This window comes from Nomascus leucogenys, chromosome 9, assembly GCF_006542625.1.
Source record: "Nomascus leucogenys isolate Asia chromosome 9, Asia_NLE_v1, whole genome shotgun sequence".
Lineage (NCBI taxonomy): Eukaryota > Metazoa > Chordata > Mammalia > Primates > Hylobatidae > Nomascus > Nomascus leucogenys.
Window position 1 is genome coordinate 487,975 of NC_044389.1, and position 27,969 is coordinate 515,943.

The 27,969-nt window shown below is 37.7% G+C and overlaps 1 protein-coding gene across 3 annotated transcripts; it reads left to right on the forward strand.

Annotated features, from left to right (window-relative positions):
- Positions 1-48: 48 nt before the first annotated feature.
- On the forward strand, positions 49-27,969 carry PROSER1 (proline and serine rich 1). 3 transcript variants are annotated; one of them, XM_003270300.3, is made up of 13 exons: positions 49-934; positions 3,927-3,992; positions 6,478-6,546; positions 8,735-8,829; positions 9,797-9,890; positions 11,712-11,822; positions 13,532-13,615; positions 14,954-15,032; positions 15,672-15,758; positions 20,550-20,594; positions 23,629-25,414; positions 25,875-26,025; positions 26,616-27,969. In XM_003270300.3, exons 1-13 carry the CDS (start codon positions 890-892, stop codon positions 26,736-26,738), a joined length of 2,835 nt encoding a protein of 944 aa, XP_003270348.1. In that variant the 5' UTR covers positions 49-889; the 3' UTR covers positions 26,739-27,969. The 3 variants fall into 3 exon arrangements, with proteins under 3 accessions (XP_003270348.1, XP_030674358.1, XP_030674357.1); XM_030818497.1 differs by lacking the exon at positions 49-934 and adding an exon at positions 1,032-1,227; XM_030818498.1 differs by lacking the exon at positions 3,927-3,992 and having other exon boundaries at positions 61-934.

Consider the following 27,969-nt stretch of genomic DNA (forward strand, 5'->3'; position numbering starts at 1 on the left):
GCTATGGATGCCTATGTTCCCACACCAGGACCCCACCTCTGACTTTCGGGAAAGAGGGGCCCAAGCTGGCGGCGCAGTGTTGAGTTATTTGGGCGCGACTGGCTTTATTGTAGGTCCCCATGAGCTGGTGGGGGCTGTAGGGGTAACCAGGCAGGGCGCCTGGCGCTGTTGGGGCTGCGTTTTTCCGGAGTCCCCCTATGCGAGTCTGTGCCCCTCTTCGCCCGGCTCCCGGTGCTCTCCAGCCGCCGGCCCGCTCCCGGAAGCCGCCGCAGCTGGTAACAAAGAGCCTGCCGGGGCGCCTGCTGCCGGGGCCGAGGTATCCAGCAGTCGGGCGGAGCGGCTGGGGATGAGCGCGAGCCGGACCATGCGTCCGGGTTCGCGGCGGTGAGGGTCGCGGCCGGCGGCCGAGGCACAGGTGCGGGTCGAGAGCCCGGCACCTCCCTCCCCGCCGCCCGTGTACTCCGAATCCAGGTGTTTCTACTCTGCCGGCCGCTCCACCTGGGAAAGCGGCTTCAAGAGCTACCTCTGGCGGCACCTGGCCCTCAGCTTCAGGGAAACGGCACTCAAACCTGCCGCCGAGCCCGGGTTTTTCTGCAAAACTCAGAGGACCTGGCTCTTGCCCGAGGTGCCCTGAAGCATTGTGTGAATAAGCTGGGGAAGCCTGATTGGAGTGTTTTTTTTAATAAAAAAAAGTTTTTCTGAGTCTCAGTTTTTAGAAATTTTTTTGCGAAGTTTGCAATACTCTCTACCTCTTCGCATCCTCTCTTGCTCGTGGAGTCTTTTTCCTCCTCAGCTGTAAATATCTTTACTATCGGCGGAGCAGACCAGGGATGAACGTCTTGTAATTTCCAAGTATAACTGTTAAAACCACGTCGGGATAGTAGTCAAGATGGATAAAAAGTCCTTTGAAATGGTGCTGGATGAAATTAGAAAGGTAATTACGCTCCATTCCATGAATTATTTTATGAGATGAATTCTCGTGGTTTAGACTCTCTTTGAGGTACCGTGTGGAGATTGTGCAGAATAAGGGTCCTAGGATTGCCAAATTGGTTTGAATTCTCACGTGTAATGGAGGAGTTTATATCTTGATACGTTTCCAGCACAAATAGAAATTAAGTTACGTTAACGCCAAATTTGAGACTCATCATGGTGTCGTGGGAATTATATTCAGACGGCCCTCCGTTCCGAAGCCGGCTTTACAAATCCTTAATAGCTCTGTACTTTTGGGTAAGTGGTTTAATATTTTTGAGTTTATTGCCTCATCTTTCAGTAACACAAGAGTGACTGAAAACGAGAGGTAATTAATACGCAGAAAGTTTCCTTTATGGTACTTATTATGATGGGGTTTTCAAATCTAAGCATAAGGTAGAGTATATTTGTTGCGTTGGCCATGCAAAATTCGTGTCCTGATGGTAAGTGTGGCATTAAGTTTAAAGTCTCTTTTTTAGGAATTGGCCGTCAATAACTTGAGTTTCAAAACTTTTTTCTCCTGCTTTCCAAGTTTTTGCTGCTTTTTGAGGCTGTTGTGTGGATCCCATTTCCCAGAGTGAACCAGAAAGCAACAATTCTGGAAGGTAGTCTTGAGCCTAACAATATCTCAAGCACAAAAATACCGAGAAGTTACTTATTTTAAAATGTAAGGACTTGATGTACCATTCTTACATCAACACACGGTGCTTTCCTTCGGCCTTCCGGGCAATTACTCTTTCGTCAGCTGCATACCTTTACGACCCTTGACTGAAACGGAAGAAATTGTTGCCATGTGCTCTGGTGCTTATTTCAGTTTACAAAACTATTATTAAAATTGTCTCTGGTCTTGCTGTTTTACTTTGTTTTTATACAGCTTTTTTCTTTTTTCAAATTGACGTCTTTAAGTTTTCATATTTGATAATACCGAACATTCTTTTTTGAACAAATTCTGCTTTTGCAAACGCAAGTGTCCAATTAATTTTTGAAATAAAATATTGGTTTGCTAATTATATGCCTAGAAATTTGTCACAATTTGTTCGTGTGCTGGTTTTTAATTACTTTTCATGAGAAAATAATTGGTGAGTCCAAGTAGACAGCATGTTTTTACTTTTGGAAGATACAGGGTCTCAGTGTGCATATTCTCTTCTTAGTGTCGTAAAAACGTCACAGTAAATTCTAAAGAGGGGAATAGGAAATTTTCCAGATATGAAAGTCTTGTTCACATGAGATGGCAACTTAAGTCAATATTTCTGGTCAACAGTTAAAATATATCTTCTGCTGGCTTTGCCGAGTGGTTAGATAACATCAACATTGTCATAGTCTATTAAAATGGAATAAAATATTGACATATCTAAATATGAGCATTACTGTTGATTTTCTTAAAAATTGTTCTTTGTAAATGTAAGTCAGTTTAAACTAGGTCATCTCTTGAGTATCACAGTGAGTTTATATGATAGATAATACCGATTGTCACTACTGTCATTTAAAACAGAGGCATATAAGAAGCCACTAGCAGAAGAACTGGGAAAGGGAGTAGAAAGGGGGAAAAAGCAATGCTTAACTGATTATTCAAAAAGGAGGGAATGATAGCTATTAATTAGTGAGCACTTATTTTGTAAGCCTGTTTTTAAGCACTTTCTGCAGTCATTATTTGTTTTGATTCTCCTTACAACCCACGAGGTGTAGGCACTACTTTCTTACAGCTGGAGGCCTACTCTCTGGGGTTAACTGGTCAGCTCAAGACTCCCCAGGTGGTAAGTTGGGGGCGGGGGACAGTATTCAAACTATGCTTGCGGAGCACCATGCTGTCCCGCCTGGGGTTACAGCTGTGCCTCTCAGGCATTGATGGAAGAACTGAGATATGACTTGGCATCAGTACAATCCAAGACTTTGTTCAGAAACTGGTATTTGACTGTGTCTGATTATTATATTGATAATAAAACTCTTAGGAGTACATTATTTAGAATGCCATTTTCTCCCTTTTCAGTGAATATTGAACTCTACTGAGCACCCAGGATATTTCAGTTGACTGGTCATAATACTTTCTCCTAGCAGAATGATATATGTGAAAAATATGAATATTACAATTATTTTGTAGTACAAAGGGATTAGTTCATTTTTAATGATTAGTGGCTACCGACTTAAGATAGCTGTTTCCATCTCTAAACAAACAGCTGCAAGGGGAGCATATGTGATTTAGTGGGCTCTAGATAATGCGGCATCAAAGCCACCAACTTCTCTCTCACTCACTGACAGATTCCATAAAGGAAAGGAACCACCACTTACTGAATACCTATCATATATCACATCTAATGTCCACTATTATAGTTTTCATAGTAATTCTTTGAGGTTGGTGAATGGTGTTCCCTCTATGAGTGAGGATGCTCAAAGGGAATTAAAATGCCTCTCAAAGTCTACACTGCCAGTTAGTGGCAGGCACAGACATTGAATTCAGGGCTTCTTGCATTCTTATATCCCTATAGAAATACTGAGAGCCTCAACTAGACCTTATCTTATTCTTGCTTCTCTGTCACCTAGCACATAATAGATATTCAATAATTGATGAATGAGTAACATCTGATATGTTTAATCTTAAGAATGACAATTTGATTGGATTTAGAATGTTTTGAAACTCTTTAATTACATATTTAGGAATTCTAAATGTTATGTATACTAATGTTGAATCATAGCTATTACAATTTTACTCCCTTTCTTTGTAGAAGTTGGTAGGGAAGCCCAGCAGATCTTCCTGCTTGCTCAGTGTGTCCCTCACAGTGTGGAACCTGGAAAGGTGGAAGGAAGGGCCTCTCACCACAGTGACCTTAGTTCCTCTGCATGACAGGGCTGAAGTAGACCTGCCACTGTTGAGTTGCTTAGGCAGTTTTGATAGATGCATATTACTGTGCTGCTTACGTATATTAATGCTGTTTTACTGTGTGTGTGTGTTTTTTTTTTAGGCTGTTTTGACAGAATACAAATTAAAAGCAATTGAATATGTGCATGGATACTTTTCTAGTGAACAGGTATTCTTCATTATTTGTTTAAACAAAGCTTTCTTTTTATACCAGTGTTCTGTTTAATGTCTGTCTGCTGGCCAAATTCAGAATTGCTTTTACCTTTTTGCTGTATTTATTCAAGAACTCGAGAAGCTCTCAGTTTTGGCAGAAAACTTTACAGAATTTATAATTCAGGGACTAAGCACCTCTCCAGTTTCACCCCAATTCATGTTTTAAAATGATTTTAAATATAAGGTCTTAAAGCAATTCAAAGTGTTTATGGTTCTGGGCACAATATCAAAGATTTAGAAACTTGTAATGGTAAATTTACCCAAATTTTTATAATTGCATGTAAGACAATTACAAAATTCATCATGTAATATAGAAGAAAATGTGAACAAATAATGAAATATGTTTTTATATGAAGCCACTAATAAAAATTTCAACAGTAAGAAAAATGCACAGCGTTATTTAATAAGTAGTTTCTGTAACTGCCAGAATACTAACATTTTAAGCATGATAGTTTAGTGAAAACTTCATTCCACCTTAGGGGCAGTTTGCTAATTAAAATATATGTGTGTGTGTCACACACACAAGGGGGCATGTTTCTGAGGTATAGTTGGAAAATTCTTGATAGAGAAGTCAGGCATAAATATTAATAGAAATGTCTGGAGAACAGCTCGGGGAAAGGATGGACAATAAATGAATCTATATATTGAGTTAGTACATGCTCCAGTTGAGTTAGTAAATGGTCCAACTTCTCATTGGTTTCTCAAGAACTTCAAAACTTGAAAGCTTGAATGACTTTAAGCCTATAGAAGTTCTGCCCACTAAATTCTTAAAAGCTACTTTATGATTTGCATTTGTTGCCTTTATGTCAGTTTTTCAGCTTTCCCATTGCTTTACAAAGTTACTTTATGCTCTCTTAAAAATTTAAATGTTTTGGCTGGGCGCGGTGGCTCACACCTGTAGTCCCAGCACTTTGGGAGGCCGAGGCAGGCAGATCACATGAGGTCAGGAGTTCAGGACCAGACTGGCCAACATGGGAAACCCCATCTCTACAAAAATACAAAAATGAGCTGGGCATGATGGCGGGTGCCTGTAATCCCAGCTGCTCAGGTGGGAGAATCGCTTGAACCCGGGAGGCGGAGCTTGCAGTGAGCCAAGATCGTGCCATTGCGCTTCAGCCTGGGTGACAGAGCAAAACTCTGTCTCAAAAAAAAAAAAAAAAAATTATATGTTTTAAAAAGACTTATAATTTCTTACAGCTAATAGCATTTTTTTCTTGTGCGTATGTGATGCACCACCCTTAATGATGCTTCCACTTTGCTAAAGTCATTACAAAGTTTACTAAGCCACTTTCTAAATGAGCTTATTATATTAAAGATTTTTCTTTGTATCTTAGATATGGTGGCTTGTAAAATTTTATGGTTGGTAAAATATAGCATTTAGTAGATATTAAGAACATTATTCCCATCAAAGTTAAGGACATACACTTTTATCAAATTAACTGGAAAGTATACATAATACTTATTTGATATATATGTATCTATAAGGAGTAAAAATTATTTTTACTCTCTTTACATACCACTCCAGTTTGCACCATTGACCTTGCTGTATAGAATAAGTGAAACCTTAGCATACTTTCAGGAACTGTCTTCTTGTATCACTTTTTTCCCTCTTTGGAGCATCTTTGGAGGCAGTGAAACAGGGTGGTGGTGATCATGCTGAGACTTCAGTGTCCTGATCTTTATGCCCTGTGCTCACCACTTACTGGCTATCTCGTAATGCTTCCCTCATTTGTTTGAAGTTCTTAGGTGGTGGTGGGCGCTGATCTGAGCTGCACACTCTGAGCTCTCAAATGATGTATCATTTAGGGGCTGCTGGAGTAATTTCATGTTGATTCTTAACATTTTTAAGGGATTACGTTTATGATTTGAGTTTATGCCCTCTAGATTCAAGTTAAAGGACCTACTAGGACTAAAGTTAGTGGACCTACACTAAAACATACCACCGTGCCCTTGTGAGTGCTGTTCGCCCCTCGTGTTGAAAGGTTTTCCATTCACAGTCCATCTTTATAATCCTGAGCTGACATTTGATCTCCGCCTAGTACTTTTCAACCATCCTTTTCCTATTAGGATACTTTGTTTTTTTCTATATTGTATATTTTTCTTTCTAGACCAGTGCTGTCTAGTAGAAATTTTTGTGACGGTAGAAATGTTCTCTATCTGCAGTGTGCATTATTGTAGTTACCAGCCTCACATAGCTCTGGAGCACTTGAAATGTAGCTTGTGTCACTAAGGACCTGATTTTTACATTTTATTTGACTTTAAGTGATTTAAATGTACATAACCGCACGTCGCTATTCTGTTAGCACAGTTTTTAGACTTTAATGTCACCTGTATCACCTGGGCCTGGGCTGCACATGTTGAATTATAATTTCAAGTACTGAAATCTTATAAAAATGTTTGCAAACATGCTGTCATTAGAGCTGTTAGTTCTTTGTTTTCAGGTGGTTGATTTGCTGAGATATTTTTCCTGGGCCGAGCCCCAGTTGAAGGCAATGAAAGCATTACAGCATGTAAGTAACTTATTTTTTCCTTTGGAACGTAGAGTTTAAGTATTTTTAATTCTCCCAGTTGTGTATAATTTATTTCAGTTGTAATTTATTTGCATTAGAAAAGCAAACTCTACGTGTTATATTGTACTTTGATTCAAAATAGCTATGTTAAAAAATTAAAATTTTCTAAACTGTACATTTAAATTGTATGCCACAGTGTCCTGATTGGCAAGTTAGAAGAAAACTTCACTAGCAAGCAAAATATAGGATTTGAATTCTTAATGGCTTTTTGCACTTCTGTTTTTTTAATATCTATCTTCACCATCTTTCTATTTAGTCTTAGAAGAGTTAGTACTGTCCAAATAAATTTTCAGTGATGATGGAAATTTTTATATCAGCACTGTCCATTGTGGTAGCCACTTGAATGTGCCTCTTCTGAGGAACTATATTTAATTTTATTTAATTGTAATTAGTTCAAATAGGTACATGTGCTTAGTGGCTACTATGTGGCTAGCACAGCTCTAGAACCTAGGTCAACAGGAGCATCTAGATCACACAGGAGTATCTGGCTGTGTAGGAAGATTTTTGAAGCAATATCAGGCCTGGATATCTTCAGTGGAATCAATTTATAGATCCTTGACTTTCTAAACTGATGAGCCTAAGAAAGTATCTGGGTCTGTTAGTGCTGCTTTCTGACCTCCTCTTTAATACTGGCTTTTTTACTGCTTTAGAAAAGAAAGAATTATTGCGCCTGTTCTCTGGGGGTGAAAATGTTTCTCCAGGTTCCAAAAGGACAGTGCTTTGCTCTTGAGAGGGAGAGCAAAGCAAAGAGAGAGGCTCTATAAGAAATATTGATAAGGGGCTCGCGGTGGTGGCCAAGCCTGTAATCCCAGCACTTTGGGAGGCTGAGGTACGAGGATCGCTTGAGGCCAGCAGTTCTAGACCAGCCTGGGCAACACAGTGAGACCCTGTCTCTAGAAAAATGTACGAAATTTAAATTAGCTGGGTGTGGTGGTATGCTCCTTTAGTCCTAACTACCCAGGAGGCTGAGGTGGGGGAATATTGATGAGGGCTTTGCTTTATTTTATCAGGACAACAAACTCAGGACAAAGCTCTGAGGCCTGCTTGCCTGTCTCCCTGCCTTAGACTTAAAATTCAGAGGTGACAAGGGTATCACAGGGACAACTCAGTACACTTATTTGAATTAAATTAAGTCTGACCTTTTCTAACAATGTCAGTCTGATTTGATTGTTTTCTCACTGAAGACTGATTTCGCCAGTTAGGTTATGTAATAAATATTTCCATAAATGAGCTAAATTAGTAGTTTCAAAGTTCTTTGAGATATATAAATGTATTTAAGAAAATCGACCTTTTGTGAGTATTTAAACTTCTGATAAAATCGTTAGGTATCAATTTAAAAACATGCAAAGGGGCATATAGTTTTATTAGTTCTTCTGGTAGTACATAAAAGTTTGTGAAAACCACTGCTTCAAATTTTAGGAGCTCTTGAATATTGATTCTAACCAGTCTTACTTCTTATGTTGATGTTGCTTTTAATTTTCCTTCACTGCTAACATAAATCTCCAAATTGGCCAAATCTTCTGGATGTTCTTCAGAAATAAGGGTACTCTAGTCAAATAATTGTGTAACATTCCACACAATCTTGATGCATCACAATGCACATTAAATTAAAATAAGACTTAAAGTTCTGCAGTAGAGAAACCTGTTTAACCCAGCTTCTCCCTACCTTATATGGCTAGTGTAACCTTTTTTTGTAATATGTTTAACATCATGGAAGCACTGATCTGTGGCATACTTAGCCCCCTAACTGAGGAGTATAATAATGTTTTTCTAACCTTTGAACAATTTAATCTCCCGTGTGTGAGTATCACCTTTTTATATAACCTTTCTGAGGAAAGTAATAATTCTGATTTTTTTAATTCTGTAACTGAACACATCGAGAAATGGATAAAAAAGGAGCTTGTAGGAGAACTTAGATCTTCATTAGATCTTCAGCTGAAATGGTTATGTTGATAGAGGATAATTCATTGTTAGAACTGTCTTTTGAGTAAGTGGTTTTCACCTAAAATGTGATATATTTTATCTAAAATGTTTATATTAAGAGCATTTAACTGTACTTCCAGAAGAAGGTAATTTCTGGCATGACAATTTCACATGTTAAAAATAAAATTATTTTTTATATTAACAGAAAATGGTGGCTGTCCAGCCAACAGAAGTGGTCAATATACTCAACTGTTTCACTTTCAGTAAAGACAAACTAGTTGCTCTTGAACTGTTAGCCTCGTAAGTATTTCTTTTTCTTTTCTTTTTTTTTTTTTTTTTTACTTCATTGGGAAAAAATGTAGAAGCCTTTTAAGTGTCTAATTAGTGTGTGTTAACGTGTCTAACAAAATACAGTCAAAAGCATAGTGGTACATTCTTATTTCTAAATGTGCATTAAGTATCTAGTGTACTTATTACATATATGATTATAACTTATAAAATGAAGGGGCTTAACAAGATTGTTTAATTTTTTGTATTTCAGTTATTTGCTTTGCCTTCCTACTCCGAAAAGACAGGAATTTAAGAATTAGAGATTCTTTCACTTACTGACACAATAATTTTTTTTTTTTTTTGGCAAAGTGCTTATTTTTTCTGAGCCTTATTTGCCTCAATTGTAAAAATAAGACTCATACCCACTTAATAGGGTAATGAACTTTAAATATCAGAAAGTCTGTGAAAGCACCTACCACAGCATTTGACAGATGACCGTAATGAATGTAAGCTCGAAAAGACATGGAAAGAACCTACTCCTTTGCGCAACTGAAGAATGTATGTTATTTATTTGTAACACATACATTTTTAAGTCCTTTTTATATTCATAGGTGTCCATAAAAGCACAAAATTAAAATAAAGCACAAGATAAAACTTTGTGCATTTAGCATAAAATGATTTTTATGCGTTTAGCACAAGTTGGTTCTATTGCCATAGCTCTCCTATCACTGAAGAGAGTATATTTTGAAAAATCTCAAAATAGTGATTTTTATTTACAGTATTACTGTTTTACTTTTCAGTAGTCAGATAAACCTGTTATTATATTTACATATAAACATGTTATTTAAATTGAGCTATTAAAAGTAAATGGTCACACTTTTCTCCCTATGTCATGGAGAAAGCTTACTCGGATATGTTTGTGTGGTAAACAAAGGTTGCTTACCTCGATGTATGTTCAGATTTTTAAACAAAAAGCTAAATTGTGTTTTCTTGGTAGGAACATTATTGATGCACAGAATTCTCGTCCTATTGAAGATTTATTCAGGATAAATATGTCTGAGAAGAAGCGGTGCAAGAGAATACTCGAGCAGGTAGTTTTCTGAAGATTGTCATGTCCTTGGCACGCCGGTTTTTCCGAATTGTTGACGAAAAGCACCTTTCTTCTTACCAACTTTGGTGAATAACTTGAATGCTGTTGTACAATGGTTTAAAAATGAACATCCCTGCGGTCTGCAGAGTGGAAATAGCTGGTTGATGGGGACATTCAAGGGGGAAGAGATGGCTTGAGAATGAGAAGTTAGTTGGCCACTCAGCTTGAGCCTCATGGAAATGTTTATGTCTTGGTCCCTTGGTACCTTTGCCATGGCTTCAAGTTTTTGCTTTAAACTTTATGTATTTAGGAACTTAACTTTTCAAATTTGCTTTTCCAGTTTATTTTAAATCAGATTCATAAGAGATGAATATTAAAGCCAATTTATTAGTTAAAATTCCAGTTTATTAGTTAAAAATCTCTAAGAATGGGAGAAATAGTACTTGTCCAACCCTAGAAAACTTGATTTGTCATCTAAGGTAGTTATTTCTAAGGTAGGATTGCGATGGCTGGAAGCTGAATTAATTAATTATGAGCCTGGAAGTTGAGTTGTATTTAATACTCACAAACTCCTTTAAGCCCAGGGATGATAGGCAAATTCACCTTAGTCATACATTGTTGTAGAACAGTTAAGATCTGAGCCATGTTTATTTACTTCAGTAACTTCTTATCAGTTTTCTTGGCTAAAACCTTTAAGGCAACATGCATATTACTGCTGTAGTTTTCTTTCTTACGAAGTGTTCCAATCATGTCACTTTCCTTCTCAGAAATATTCTGGGCCTGAGTGTTCTGTAGAGTAGGCCCTCTGGTCAATGTAAATTAGTACAACTTTTCTAGAAGGTAAGCTTGAAGAGCCTTTAAAGTATTTATAACTTTTGGCCCCAAATGTCTACTTTTAGGAATTTATTTGAAGGAAATGTTAAAATATACAAATTTATATATAAGGGCATTCACCCCAGTATTCTTTATGATAGCCGAAAATTCAGATGATTTCAGGGTTGGGGTATTTAGTAGAGGGGCTGGGTTATATAGCTAATATACATATATGTGTTGTGAAGGGATTTATAAAACCAATATATAATAAAATATATAACATTGTACATACTTGTGAATATATATATACACACACACACATATATATAGCTGGATATTTCTATAACATAATATAGATACATTGGAATATATGTTGCCTAATATAGTGTCTTTTTCATTTATTAATATGTATTGAGCACCAACTCAGTACAGGAAGCTGAGGATGCAGTAATAAACAGCTTAGACCTAAATCCCTTCCCTCACTATTTCTCATAAATATGTAATAGTATGTTGAACATTGTAACTTGGTTTTTCAACGGTATGTAGCTCTTTGGACCACCCAATGTCGTGTTATTTGTTTATGTTGGCCTCCACTGGGTTGTAAAGAGCAGGGACCATGTTTCTTTCATCTCTGTGTCCTCCTTTCCTCAAATGTAACATGACCTTGGTATTTGTAGATTTGAACTGTTATTTCTTGGTAGTTGAAGAAATGGGACAGATTAGATAATAAACACTTTTTTACACAATTTACAAAATCTATTGTGAAGGCATTCTTTGTATGAGTCTGTTAGTTGCAACATTACTATGTTACCATTTTAATTATTCCATTTAAATAAAGTGATATTATTACTTTTGGTCACATTCACCATTGTAAGTGCTGAATGATATGTGAGCAGACTGAATGTAGTGCTGTTCCTTAATTCATGTTTTTTTTAGCTGAGCTCCCAATGTTCAGAATACTTGTCTTTTAAGAAATTTTTCCCTACCCCTCTTCTTTCTTATATTACAGGCTTTCAAGGGGGGCTGCAAAGCTCCTCATGCTATGATATCTTCTTGTGGAACGATCCCAGGAAATCCATATCCCAAAGGAAGACCTAGCCGCATAAATGGAATTTTCCCAGTAAGCATACTTCTGTAGCTGTATATGAAACTTCTCATGGTTAAGTATGAAGTGTAGAATAAGTTAATGATATTTAAAGGAAAAGAATTTTATGTCAGTAACTTAATTCATAGGCTCACCACTGATTGAAAGTTCATGTCTAAACTTCATTAAAGTATTAAGGGTATTTATATAAAAATCTATAGAACAAGACAAATAGAAGAGAGGATGATTTTATTTTTCAAAGTACTTTAGAAGCATTGATTTACATTTCGTAAAAGAACAGTTCTCAAATTCGCAGTATTCTTACAATCTCAGTTTCATTCAGTGAAGTGTGTTTGGGAAACTTTGCATACAGTGTTTCCTTCCTGGGGAATCACATTGCATATAAAGGCTCTGAGAAGTACTATAAAAAAGAAACTTGTTTTTATATCATCTAATGTTCCTTGAACCTCTTTGTAAAACAGCTTTCTCAAAGAATGTTATATTCCTGTAGCTGCGTAACAACCCCACAGCTTAGTGGATTAAAGCAATAAATGTTTATTACCTCACATGGTTTTTATGGGTCAGGAATATTGGAACGCTTAGCTGGGTAGTTCTGGTTCAGGTCTTTTCATGAGGTTACATTCATCTGAAAGTTTGATCGGAGCCCAAGAATAGGGCCTCAAGGTGACTCGTTTACATGCTCGGCAAGGTAGTGTTGGTGGTTGGCAGGAGTCCTTTGTTATCCACCACAAAGACTTTTTGAGTGTCCTCATGACATGGCAGCTGGCTTCTACCAGAGCAAGTAATCCAAGCAAGAGAGGACAAGTGGAAGCTGCCTGGAAGTCAGATGCCATCCTTTCTGCAATGTCCCACGTGTTACACAGGTCAACCCCATTCATTCTGGGAGGGAATGGTGCAAGGGCAGGTAGGAGATGAGGATCAGTGGGGGACATCTTGGGAGTTGGCTTCCACGCTAGTATATACCATTTAGCCTCACACACTGTTAGGGTGATGACACACTGTAGTAATCTATCAGCTTATTCTGATCTGTTAATTTTAGCAGTCTTGAATAAGGTCTCATTTACCCTTGACAATATAAATAATCACAGTTAATCTTCGTAGAGAACACCATTTTTTCTTACCTACTTTCAACTGTAACATAGGCACTCTTATTCTTTGAGTATTATACATACTGTGGCATTGGAAGTTCATTTCTGATTGCTCCTTTTTGTGAAGAAGAAAAATTAGAACATACTATATTCCAAAAAAAAGCAATAATACAGTAAAACAATGCAGCATAACAGCTATTTACACAGCATCCACATTGTATTCGGTATTATAAGTAATCTAGAGATTATTTAAAGTATATGGGTGGATATGTTCAGGTTATATGCAAATACTATGCTGTTTTATATAAGAGACTTGAGCATCCATGTATTTTGGTATCAATGGGGGAGGTCCTAGAACCAGTCCCTGTGGATACTTTATCTTTTCCTGTCATCCTCTCTGTGTTTTTCATGTTCACTTCTGAGTACCTTTGCATGTGATACGAGAGTTCCATAGCAGAGGAGGATTGAGGATCTTATCAGGGTCATGCCAGGCAGTGCAGAACTGAAACGGGAATGCAAGTCTTTACACGCTTACCAAGTCCTTTTCTTCAGTGTAATACAGTGAGGTTGGTTATTGTTACTGGTTTGAGGGTTTTTTCTTTTAAGTTTCAATTATCTTTTTTTTTTTTTTAATAGGGAACTCCTTTGAAAAAAGATGGTGAAGAATGTACTAATGAAGGCAAAGGAATAGCTGCACGAATTCTTGGACCATCCAAACCAGTATGTTTAGAAAATGATGAAACAAGCCCAAACTCCTTCCTACATAAAGTTTCCTTTTTACTCAAACCATAAATTTTATTTTTGTGTTGCAAAGTTTGAAGTATTCTAGAAATTGTAGGAGAGTGAGAGAGTGAATGGTTGAGGGAAACATAAATATTTAACAGTAGTAAGAGCCCCTTTGGCATTAAGCTTTTTATTTTAAAGTAGAATCAGTCAAATTGCTTTCAGTTTTTTTCTCGAGACGCAGTCAGCTGCTCATTTGGAGATAGGGAATGTGGAGAGTTTGTTTCAACTAAGTTTGTAGTTTAGCTGAATTAGTGTTAGTGAGACCATAGTGAAGTCAGGAGGTTGAAAGTGTTTACAAGATAGTGATTATAATGATTGCATGTGCAAACAGGACAGGAGAAGACAACCCCATGGGCTGAAGGATCTTGAGTTGAAGTACTCGAGGCCCGCATACAGCCGCCTTGCAAAACCTGCCCGTCCACATGACAAGAACTCCAGTGGAGTTGTTTATGGCAGAATAGTAACAGATCATGGTTCTTGTTCAAGACTTCAGATAGGGCCACAATTATGGGAGCTGGAAAGAATCTGGCTCCCTTTCCACCAGTGGATCCTTTCCCCTGCCTCACAGGCATGCACATGCTCTGTCTCTAGGTAAAAAGTACAGCATTTGGCTTAGCTTCACGTACTTCCGGTTTTCTAAAGACCAGTTCTTTGAATGCTTTTTGTTACTTAGATAAGCTCCATCAACTGTAAAACAAGTATTGGTGGATTTATGGATTTCAAAAGAACAACTAACATACTGAATTCCTGATTCCAGTCTGTTCTACTGGAGTTGTCAGAATGCCAAATGCTAACGCAAACAGTGCATTTTTCTTCCAAAAGGAGGAAAGAGGGTGGGAATGAGAGGATGAATTCCTATCAGTTTAGGAGGATGTTGCCGTTGGGAGTTCTTGCGTAATTTGAGATTGTAAAACCTAGGAGGTTTCTTATCTTTGTTATGTAGGAGGAAACAGGAATTCTTGGTTTAACTTAGGCTGGGCCTGGGAGGAGTTTGCTGGTTACGATGAGATCTAACCCCTTATTGGAGATGCTTTTAAAAATCTTTGGCCACCTCTATGGCCATCTTTGGCAAGATCTGCGTTTGGAATTTAATAGCAGCCACATTTATTAAAGCAAAGAAATTTCCCTCATTTGTCGTCCCATGTAGTCTGGTAGTATTTGATATGCGGGGACATTTTTAGCATATTAGGACTAAATATTTTGAAAGGCAAGTTGCCAGGAGAGAGCTTACTTGATTTTCTTCTAACTGCTGTATTTTCCCCCATCTTTTAGCCTCCTTCAACATATAATCCACATAAACCTGTTCCTTATCCGATACCTCCATGCCGACCACATGCAACTATTGCACCAAGTAAGGAGTTCCCTTATTTTTTACTTGTTTTTCTTTTTTGCTGTTTGTTTATTAAATTGAAAGTAAGTGCTGGTCTATGTGGTTGGGAAGTCTGTAGCATTTATGAAATGCTACTGTGAGCTTAATTATGCCCATAGTTAGCTAGTAGTGTCCTGGCCTACAACACTGCAGCAGACAGTTTATTTAGGATATTTTCTTTATGATAAATTAATTAGATTATTTTTAGTCATTCATTATTTATGGGTTTTCACTTTGGCAAATCATCTTGAATTCCTTTTTTTGGTAGTTGGTAGTTCAGAGGCATCATTCATGCATTTAACTTTAAAAAGTCAAGTATATGTGTTGGGCAGAAAAGACAAATAATGGAAGTATAGCGGGTTCTGCCTGCCATGCCATTCACTGAGCTTTTCCCTGCAATGAGTATGCAGTGGGAAATAGGAATCTCTGGTTGTTTCATTTGCTGTCAGTTTTCACTTAACTCCAGACCTAAACCTCCATATAAAATCAACTCTATTAAATAGGAGTTTTTATAATAAATTGAATAGCTGCATTAATATAGTTTGAACTCCTAGTCACAGAACGATACGAGTCACAGAACAGTACTAACGTATATTTTTTTCTATTGTGTTTTTATTTTAGGTGCTTATAACAATGCAGGTCTGGTACCATTAGCGAATGTCATAGCTCCACCTCCACCTCCATATACTCCTAATCCTGTAGGAACAGGTAAAGTCATGTTATTTGGGGGTGTTTAAGTAACTTACTCATACACAAGTGTACACTTGGAACGGACGGTTGTTTGGCATGACGTATTCTAACAGAGGGAACACAAGCTCAAGAGTCTGAAGGATCTGGAAGTGAATCCTTGGTAATACTGGACGGTTTTCATAGTCTTGATGGACTTCACTTTGTCTGTTTGTAATATAGGATAACATTTTAATAGCATTTGTTCAGTAACATGTTTAATGAATATTAGGTGACCCTATCATGTGTTGTGTGCTGTGGATACAGAGGTGCACAAAGAGTCATATTTGCAAAGGGTTTAGTCTAGTGAAAAAATACACATGAGGAAAGAGAAGGCCATTTCAATATATTCTACATTATTGGTTCTCAGTTGCACATTTTTTATAGTTTAATTTCTCTGAAATTAGAATGTGATTTATAGCAAGTGGCATCTTAGATTCAAAGAGATACGTTGGAATGATCAGTGCTGTGATAGGGTTAGGGTGCTATGGAAACTCACAGGAGAGGCATCCAAATCAGCCCCACTAAAGTAAATGTGAGCTGCTTGCAGAATATACTGTTAAAGGTTGTTGACCCGGTAATGAAGCTGCCATTTAATTGAATTAAGTTGAGGAAGAAACAGGTGAAAACAGACTGAAAATCAAGTATGAGGATGACAAAGCAACAATGAGGTGGTTTCTCTGTAGCCTGGAACTACCTGGGGCACTTTTAAAAAATATCCTTAGTTCCCCACTTGCAGAGATTCTATTCAGTGTGTTGTGATAGGGGGTGCCTGGTATTTTTATTTTTTTTAATGACCTACTGGTGGTTTTTTAAGCAAGTTTGGGAAATGCTAGAATTTGTGCACAGAGAACCCAAGAGAGATCAAAGTATCAACCTTTTTTTCAAGGATCTTTATTAAGTGCCAGATTGAAGAGAGCTGGGGGACTTTCTGCCTCCAAACTTTTATTAAGAATCTTTGGACACTAGAGTAGGCACTTTCTGACTCAGCAAAGGAACTGTCAGAAACTGAAATTGATGGATGAATATGTATGGAGTTGACAGCGGGATAGCAAAGAATACTCTGCACAAAGGCAGTTTATCACATGCGGATTAGAAGAGTAATTACTTGGGGAAGGGATGAATTGGGCACCCCGTGCCTGGCGGAGGTAGGCAGGAGCTGGAATTCAGCCCACTGTAGCCTAAGTTCCACGGCCAGTTGGCATGATCGTCTCCCCATTCACTTTGCTAATGACATAAAGACTCCATTCGCGTGGCCTTGGGTCACATATGTAAACACAGGCTAGTTATGGGAAAAAGAACTCTCATGAGTGTTAAAACTTTGATGTGCTATGGAGAAGTAGCATTGACTTAATGAATGCCACCATTTGGGTAAATGACTCCTACCATGGAGAGGAAGGGCTCATCAAAAAGCAGTGAGAAGGACTAAAACACCTCAACACTTGCCAGGCCAACCTTTTTCAGTGGGTCTTTTGGTAACACGGGATATGAACAATAAATGGTTTCCCATATGTTGTCAGACTATTCTCCAAAAACCCTATACCAGTTTAAACCTGTCCTTAACAGTATATGAGGTTGCAGCTTCTTCACACCCTTTCAACATGGAAGATTTTCAGTTTTTTAACTTTGCCAGTCTGGTAGACTAATTTAGCTCACATTTTTGTTTGTGTTTTTTAACAAAAAATTAATTTTTATTTATATCAGTTGTTGTTTGTTTTACTCATGAGTTTGATGAGTTCTTTATTAAAATTCCACTGTAGTTATTTTATTATTATATACTAATTTTACTGCCAGATTTGTAGTGTGTTCTAATGTTTCTTAAGGCAGGCTCCCCCTTATATATTTTTGTATTTTTATTATCGTTAGAAATCTTGCATCTGAACCTTAAGATCATTTTCTGCAACTTAAAACAACAGGGGTGTGTGTGTGTGTGTGTGTGTACAGAGAGAGAGAGCTATATAGTAATTTCAGAAGAACTGACATTTTTATGATAGTAAGTCTTACCATTCAGTTATGTGTATATATCTTTATATCATGTCAAGCTGGTAGTGTTTTCTTCCCCAGGGTTTATATTATTCCTTTCAAGAAGATACTGTAGTTTTCTATATGCAGGTTCTATTCCTTAAATCTGTCTATAGAATTTAGAGATATTTTTTGGTTACAATTATAAATAGAATGTTTCATTTCTAGGTGCTTATTACTAATTACCGTCTCTACTTTTTTTTTAAGTCTCTTGAGTTTTCTAGATAGATATAAAATAATATCAGCTGAGTTATAGTCTTACTATAAAATATTTCTTTGTTTCCTAGGCCTTCTTGAGTAATAATATTATCCTTATTTTTATTTCATAAAAAATATTTTGCCTATACCTTTATTTTAAACTTTTTTCCCCTATGATTTTATTTGGTAGATTGGCTTGGTTCGTAAATTATATATAGCTGAATTTTTATTTTTAAACCTCTTAGACTTTTAATAGGAATTTTTAATAATAATAAAAATTACACATCTGTTCTTAGTCCTTCCATTTTATTTTTATTTTCGTTATTCTTTTATTCCAGTTTTGTTTTTCTTACCTTTCGCTAAATTGTATTGGTCAAATTGCCATTTTATTCTTTTAACAACTGTTCTCTCCTTGACTCCTTGACCCCACCCAAACTTAGAAATTTTCTCTAATATCGCCAATGATTACCTTCTTATTCTTAATTGTTGTCAGTATACAAAAACTTAAAACTATTCTATATATCATTTTACTTCCATATTCTCTCTCTTTTTTTTTTTTTTTTTTTTTTTTTTTGAGACGGAGTTTCGCTCTTGTTGCCCAGACTGTAGTGCAGTGGCGCAATGTTGGCTCACCACAACCTCCGCCTTCCAGGTTCAAGCAATTCTCCTGCCTCAGCCTCCCAAGTAGCTGGGGGTTACAGGCATACCACCATGCCTGGCTAATTTTTTTTTTTTTTTTTTTTTTTTTTTGTATTTTTAGTAGAGACAGGGTTTCTCCACGTTGGTCAGGCTGGTCTCGAACTCCTGACCTCAGGTGATCTGCCTACCTCGGCTTTCCAAAGTTCTGGGATTATAGGCGTGAGCCACTGCGCCCAACCTCTCCTTTTTAAAATCAATTTGTGTGTTTTGTTGGGATACTAGACATTTTTGCTTCTGATATTTAATTTCTTTAAAATTGCCTTTGATCATGACTTGTTATTGTTTCTTCTGTTTGTTTTATTCTTTGTCTTGATGTGCCTGTTATAATTTTCTTTTGGTAGAAAATGACTTTAAGAAATTTCTTCAGAAAGGACACACGTATAGAGTTGTGGATGGGAAATTTAATTCCAGATAATTTTCTTTATTGGGAACTTGGTCTCTTTCTGTAAGCTTACAAAGAATTTTTTTTATCTTTAGAGTTCAGAAATTTTACCAGTATGTTTAGGTGTGTATCTTGTCATTAATCTTTTCTGGCATTCTGTAAGTTCTTTTGATGTGAAAACTCAAAGTCTTTAAAGCTTAGGAAAATTTTGTTTTCGTTATTCTTTTAATTGTTGCATTTTCCTCTGCTTTTTTTCCCCTCCTCCTGCTACTCTTATTTTACATTTTCTGTATTTGCCTTCTGAGCCTATTACCTATTCATTTATGACATCTTTTCCATTAAAAATTTTTTTTTGTCATTCTAAGTGATATTTGTTTCTTGTTTCCAACCATAGTTTAACTTGTAGTCATTTTATTTCTATATTTATTATTCTTTCCATTTATTAATTTGGAATCAGATTTTTATATGTAAAAGTCTTCTCTGCTTATTTCCCAGTAGTTTGTGTGTGTGTGTGTGTGTGTGTGTGTGTGTGTGTGTATGTGTGTCGGGTTTTAAAAGTCCTTTTTCTTTAATTAAATCTCCATTGTTCTGGTGGTTATTTTTTGTCACCTCAGTCAAGCTCGTGAATTCCTTAGACAAGCTGTGGTTTTTCTTTGCTCGCTATACCAGGGCATGGAGGTTTCCTTTACACTGTATGCCTGTCACAGTATTGGTTTCTTGGGCAGTTATTGTCAAGCCATAAGAGGGTAAATTTTTCTCCCTTTGTATCCTTGGCTAATGGGCTGTTTGGATAGATCCTTTCCCTTGAGGAGTGTGCTTTAGGTTGTCAGTCTCACAGGCTTCAAGTCAGCCTCAACTAGGCTAGTTCTCCATGGTAGTTCCTAATATAGGGCCTTTCCCAAGCCGAGTACAGCAAATGGGCAGGACAGTTTCTTTCTGTTGGCTTGGACAATCCACAGTGAATGGCAGTGAATTCTACACTTATTCATCCGGCTGCCACCTCACTTCTCAGCCTTCCCACTCCTGTAGGCACTGGTACTCAGGGGAGCTGTCTGTCAGGTCAGCCAATGATAGTGGTCCTCTCTGCACTACAGCTGCAGGGCACACTTTCTCCTGGATGGCACCCTCAGGCCAGCATCTTTCCAGAAAGTGTTCTTGAATACAGTATATATGTAAAATTAACAGTGTGTATTTAAGACTTAACAAGCTAAGGTGGAGATGCTAGGGGATAAAAGAGCACTCACTCAGTTGCTGGTAATCCTCTTGCTCTTCAGATAGAGTAGTAAAGTATTAGTAGTAGTAATAGTAGAGTTACTACTATTTTTATTTATTTTCCCATATGTATACATTTTTCCTAACACAGTCCATAAATATTTATATCCTCTGTTTTTCTTTTTATCCAAATATCTGTTTATTATGGTGGCAAATATTTGATTAAAGTTTAAAATGAACTTTTTTTTATTTTTATATAGAGAATGAAGACCTTTCCAATCTGTCAAAACCTGTACAGAATCAAAGTAAGTAGCAAATTTGATCCAGAGATAATGGATATCTGTCATGGTTTGCTCTGTTATTCACTGAGAATAATTTGAGTATATTTGGAATTGTTATGTTTTAGGAAAAGTTTCTGGTTAAAGAATATAATTCATACTTGTTAAAAGTGGTTTACTAGTGTTACATATTATATACATAACATGAAGTGCACGTGTTAACTGGATTTAAAATTAATCTTAGGACTTTTATACGATTTGCAAAACTTGCAGTGTAATGTAAGTACTACGTAGCATTGCATTCACATTCACTTTACATTCTGTGATACTGGAAACCTCATTTGTTTTTTGATATAAACACATGGGATGATAAAAATCCTTTTTGACAAATGCTAGTCAGATTCTATTTTTAGAGTTCATTATTTCAATAAGTATTATTAAGCGTATCTTGATGTAGAAAAGAACAAGGGGCACCAAAGCAGAAAATGGAATTGAAAAATGAAAATGAAGTGTGTCCTACACAGTGCCTCCAGATGGCAGCAGTGCTGTGACGTTGTATTTTTCCCCTAGGTGATGATCTGTGTGGTCAGGAAGGAGAAGCTTTCCTGTATGAGACCAAACTGACATCAGCTCTTGTTTAGCAAAGTAGCACAATAGCCTGACCTTTGTAGTACATAGTTAGGAGTCTCAGTGGGAGAATTCCATTCCCTGAGAACAGTGCCTAGCAGGTGCTTCTCAGCTGGTAGTTTCTAAAGGAGGTAGCATAGTGGGGTGTAAAGAACACTAAGTGAAATGTCAGGACATCCAGTTTCTTATCCTGCCTCTGGCACCACCTAGTTTTGTGACCTTGAACAGGTAATTTAACTCCCGTGAAAAGGAGATTGAGGAAATTTCAGCTTTTATGTTCAACTTTATTATTTTATGTTCAAATGTTTTTGAAGGGAGTAATCAGGTTAGTTGTTGTAAGTACCACTGGCAGGAATAGCATATTGTTTTCCTATGTTGTACGATGTTAGCATGATTAAGATTTTATTTTTTCCTTTTGGAACTGTATTAAGAAACAGAAATTAAGACAAACTAGTATAGCAGTTAAAGATGTGAGTCTGAAAGACCCAAGTCTTGGCTCCATCATGTAGTAGCTGCATGATCTTTTATCCAGTTGCTTAGTCATAGCAACCCTCAGATTGCCCATCTGTCAAATGAGGGTGTTAGTTTCTATCTCAGAGAGTTATTGTGAGGACAAGTGAAATGATGGGCCTAACTTAGCACAGGGCTTGACAGATCATGTTTTATGGTTAATAACCAAATTAGATGACTGGAAAGTGCTGTTTATTATGGTATGTGGTTGGGATTTTTTTTATTTTTGTTCGTTTCATTTTTACTTGCAAGTGCTATGATTAATAATGCATAGCTTTTGCTTTATTAAATAAAAAGATATCCAACAGAGGCTGCTATAAATAACACTCCAGGATAACTTGGTTTTACCTTCAGAGTTGTCATTAGCTACATGGGCTTCAGCATATAGTTTAATAAATAAGATAGTGATTTCTCAAATGATACCCAACACTTACGGACTTAAATACCTTTTTGGTACATTATTTACAAACATAAGATTAGGTATATATTCCTTATGCTTCTAGTTCTTATAAAAGAAATTAAGTACAAAAAACATACAAATCCATTTTTGTAGGTACTGTAAGTTTAAAATGATAGCTAGTCTTATTGAAACCAAATCACTGCTTACAACCATTAATATGGTCAAGACTTAAGGACTTTTGAGTTTCAGTTTATGTACTTAAGTATGACTGTCAATTTTCCAATCATTTTTTTTCTAAAACAACTACAAAATTTGTTCAGCCCAATGTGACACCCTTTGGCCTTCACATAGTGCAAATGAATTATATATGTGTTGTCTACCACCATTTTCTTCCTATTGTCCCTTCCCATCTATGAGTAGCATAGTGTATTCGTTGACTATGTCAGCTTGCTTATGTCAAAAGAATCTTAATTATACATAAATTTTAAAATGTGTTAGTCCATGAAAATATTTCTCAGTTGGTTATCACTGCAACAGGAACATTCTCTGTTTACAACTGAAACAGAATTTGATGTGAGTACCGTATCAGAAGATAGTTGTCTTTATCACATTAGCTACCTAAATCATGATATCCCTCGACACCAAGGTTATCACAGGTGGGGATAGCCATTGAATACATTCAGAGGGGAGCCCACATCATCCCCCCAAATGCTTATTATTTGTAGAGTTTATCAGAATAAAAATACTATAGCAAACTCTAGAAATAGTGTTGGGAATAGTCCTTGAGTGGGTTTGGGAACTGTAGTTTGAGGTAATTATGATATATCCAGCCCAGCAGACACTCATTAACTATGCAGGTGCTGTGTTTTGTGCTAGGTACTAAGACTATAAAGATGAATTAGACACAGCTTTTGCCCCTAAAGGAGTTGCCAGGTAAAGGTTGGGGGTTAATGTAGCGTAGAGTGGTCAGTATGAGCAAATGTATGGGGGTGGGGTGGGGGCAACTGTACAGATTAACAATCTGGAATATTAAATTCAACTCACAGAGTGGCAACAAACAATACTGGAGAGCTAGGCATGAATCCTGGAAAGCCTCGTATGGCCCTGCAAGGGAAGCCATGTTCTGAAAGCTCCTATGAGGGGGACTGACTGACTCTAGATAAGTAGATTGAAAGAATTAGAGGTAAAGTCAGTGCAGCAGCACTAATCGCAATTAAAATAAATGCTCTAATTTTTAAGAAGTGGAAAAATAGGAAAGGACACTTTACAAGCTTCTCAAAACTTCCTGTGATTTGGAGGGCTATTTCGAACAGAGTCTAGACGACAACTGGATCTGACTGGCTCCAGAGTAAAGATCTGAGAAATGGAACCCAGCAATTTAGATATTACAATAGCCATATGTTATACTTGTCATTTTTTATTTGGTATTTGTTAAATATGACAAAAATGGTTATGCTTTTTAATTCAAAATTTGACGTGTCAGCATGATGATACATTCTTGCCTTTTTTCCTCCTTCCATATAGCATTTTCCACCCCAGCAAGTCAACTCTTTTCTCCTCATGGTTCTAATCCTTCAACACCTGCTGCAACTCCTGTTCCTACTGCATCCCCAGTCAAGGCAGTCAATCATCCATCAGCATCAGCAGCTGCCACCGTTTCTGGAATGAACCTGCTGAATACTGTCCTTCCTGTGTTCCCAGGGCAGGTCTCCTCAGCCGTTCACACACCTCAGCCATCAATACCAAACCCAACAGTTATCAGAACCCCTTCATTGCCCACTGCACCTGTTACATCCATCCACAGTACAACCACCACTCCTGTTCCTTCCATTTTTTCTAGCCTAGTGTCACTGCCAGGTCCTGCTGCCACTCCTACTCCAGCCACTCCTACCCCAGGACCTACACCACGGTCCACTCTTGGTTCCAGTGAAGCATTTGCTTCTACTTCTGCACCTTTCACTAGCCTCCCCTTTTCCACCAGCTCTACTGCTGCTTCTACCAGCAACCCAAATTCTGCTTCATTGTCATCAGTTTTTGCAGGGCTCCCTTTGCCCTTACCACCAACATCCCAAGGCCTGTCCAACCCGACTCCTGTAATTGCTGGTGGCTCTACTCCCAGCGTTGCCGGTCCACTTGGTGTGAACAGTCCTCTTTTGTCTGCGTTAAAAGGTTTTCTGACATCCAATGACACCAATTTAATCAGCTCCTCTGCTTTATCCTCTGCTGTCACAAGTGGGCTGGCTTCACTATCTTCTCTTACTCTTCAGAACTCTGACTCTTCTGCTTCAGCCCCTAACAAGTGCTATGCCCCATCAGCCATCCCTACCCCACAGAGGACTTCCACTCCAGGGTTGGCCCTGTTCCCAGGCCTGCCGTCTCCTGTGGCTAACTCAGCTTCCACTCCCCTGACATTGCCTGTACAGTCTCCTTTAGCCACTGCTGCATCAGCTTCCACGTCAGCGCCAGTTAGCTGTGGCTCCTCAGCCTCCCTTTTGCATGGCCCCCACCCAGGTACCTCAGATCTGCATATTTCATCTACCCCTGCTGTAACAACTCTTCCTGTTATGATCAAAACTGAGCCCACGAGTCCTACTCCCTCGGCCTTCAAAGGTCCATCTCATTCTGGGAATCCCTCTCATGGCACTTTAGGTTTGTCAGGGACATTGGGCCGTGCATATACTTCAACATCCGTGCCCATCAGTTTATCTACTTGCCTTAATCCTGCATTGTCAGGTCTCTCCAGCTTGAGTACTCCTTTAAATGGTTCAAATCCCCTTTCCTCTATTTCCCTTCCACCACATGGTTCCTCCACTCCCATTGCACCAGTATTCACTGCTCTTCCTCCTTTTACTTCTTTGACCAACAATTTTCCTTTAACTGGCAACCCATCTCTTAATCCATCAGTATCTCTCCCAGGGTCATTAATAGCCACCTCATCTACTGCTGCCACCTCCACATCTCTCCCTCATCCCAGCTCGACGGCAGCTGTTCTCTCAGGGCTTTCTGCTTCAGCACCGGTCTCAGCAGCACCTTTCCCCCTCAACCTGTCCACTGCTGTTCCCTCACTTTTCTCAGTTACTCAAGGACCTCTGTCATCTTCAAATCCCTCCTACCCAGGCTTTTCTGTCTCTAATACCCCAAGCGTTACCCCTGCTCTTCCCTCATTCCCGGGGCTGCAGGCGCCCTCTACAGTCGCAGCTGTCACACCACTACCTGTGGCTGCCACAGCCCCATCCCCGGCTCCAGTCCTTCCAGGATTCGCCTCAGCATTCAGTTCCAATTTCAACTCCGCTCTTGTTGCACAAGCCGGGTATGTGGATAGTTTGGAAATAGGATAAAATTATTCTTCACCTAACTTGTAGTTCACATTTCATTTCAAGTCATCCAAATGAATGTCAAAATCTAAATGATGTTTTTCTGGGCTGAAACTTTAGCACTCAAAAATGTTTTATGAACCATGTTAAGATAAATATATAAAATATTAATGCCTGTTGACATAATGTTTGGATTTGTATTTAGTAGTTTTATTTATAAGACAACAGAAACGATTATATGCAAAACAGACTCACTGAATTTCGAATAATATACTTCACAGTAGAAAGTAAGATTCATATCAGGGAATGGCTGATTTTTATGGTCCTTCCAACAGAGGAATAAATTCTAAAGTTTTTGTTCCGTTTTTTAATTTTAAGTTTGTATTTGACAAATATGGAAGCAGTAGCTTTTATGTCTTGTCTGCAGTTAACTTGTTTTTCTGTCAATTGTTTTAGTTTATCATCTGGACTTCAAGCTGCAGGCAGTTCTGTTTTTCCAGGCCTTTTGTCCCTCCCAGGTATCCCTGGGTTTTCTCAGAATCCTTCACAATCATCCTTGCAAGAATTACAGCATAATGCGGCCGCACAGTCAGCATTGTTACAGCAGGTAAGCAGCAATGGCTGGCATAAATTACATGGTAACATGTGTAACCAACTTCTGTAGTGATAACGTTGCAGTATCATTTGCGATATCCCAACATTGGCAAAAAATGGTTCTTAGCAGAATGCATAGAGATTTGATGATGATTAGTTCTCTCTAAATTTGTAAATTATGCTTGTCTTCTTTCAGGAGAGTAACAGAGGTGGTAGGATATAGTCATCTGTATGAATTGTTTTTCCTTCCTGCTTATAGATTTTACTTGATAAAATTTAAGAGTCTGTTCATGACAGTTAAATATTAACTTGTCTTCTATAATTCAAGCTTAATGATTGACCGTTAAAGCACATTATCTGTAGAAAACCTATTGACTTTTGAGAGAATATTAAATATTTTAATGACAATTCTATGCATCTCCTTCACCTGAAGAAATTCGAACATTTTCTTAAAAATTTTAGGTGACTGAGCAGACTTTATTGTGCCTCAGAGTTTTGTCTTTCTTCCCTATTCTGAATATCTCTGTGTGGCATGGGTAGAAGCAAGCGCAGGCTGGAATGAACTTGGCACTCTGCTAAACCACACGCTCTTCTTTCCATCAGGTCCATTCAGCTTCGGCTCTGGAAAGCTATCCAGCTCAGCCTGATGGGTTTCCTAGTTATCCTTCAGCGCCAGGAACACCATTTTCTTTGCAACCAAGCCTGTCCCAAAGTGGATGGCAGTGAGTACTTTTAACTTTTATTCTCCTTCAGAGCAACATCAGAATTGCCTCAGAACTGCAGTGAACAACAATCTGACAAATGTGAAGCTGGCCAAAAATTGGAAAATGAGAATGAGGGTAATCCTGGGAAATTGTGACAACAATTTGAAAATTGTGGTTGCATTTTAAAAAATGGTTTTAAGTATGAACACTCCCCTATGTAAATATGCTGACAATAAATTGTATGGAGAATGGTATTTAAAAAGTGTTTGGAGACTTTTCACCTGTCCTATAAAATTTTGAATTGTGTATGTGATCTACATAGAAAGAATATTAAAGAGTAGATTGAACTCTTTATAGCCGAATACAGCCTTAAATATGCTTGTATAGCATCCACTGGCAGAAATAATAGTTGTTCCTCAGACTTGGGGGTTGTATGTGGCCCTGGGGGAGTTATGACCCTTGGTATGCATGAGCGGTTCCTATTAGCATCAGTGGGAACTCAGTACTCTATATGTATCCACAAAAGGGAACTTGAGACCCACAGTTATTCTTAATTTCTGATATTAACAACCGTACATACTGCTGAATTTAACTCAAAATATTTCAGGTAAGTGAAAGTGGTGCTTAATGTAGACTATAGAATGACTTTCAGGTGTTTTCAACTGAATATATATATATCCAGAACTGCATCCTTATAGAAATACAAGCAAGATTTAGGATAATTTGCCTTGAAAACAGTTTTCCTAATCTCAGCAGTATCCAGTGAGTGAAGAACACTTGACTGACTCTTGGGCCACCTCTATTACTTACTGTACTATGGAAGCTCCCGGTGAATGTTTACAATTATGGGATGTAGTATTTCTATTTGTACTTTAAGTCAAATGCTTATATGTAATATGTGACAACAAATAGAGAAGACTGGCTCTGTTAGTAATTATGCAGTATGTACTCTATTTAAGGATCTGTGGTAGTATAACATGAGCAAATGTCATTAATTTTGGAGTAATAACTGCCACATGTGGGGAGTAGGGGAGTAAGGAGAATAAATTCCAATCTGTGATTGAAAGTAAACTATAGACTCCACTGTAGTACATTTCAGGATCTAGAAGTTTTACTTTTATAAAGATGGTGTCCGGAAGATGTTGCTAATGTATTTCACTTCAACATAGGGAACAAACTTTTTAAGTATATTAATAAACCTGTATGGTTAGTTTTTAACAGTTTTTTAAAATAAACTTTATGGATATGACAAA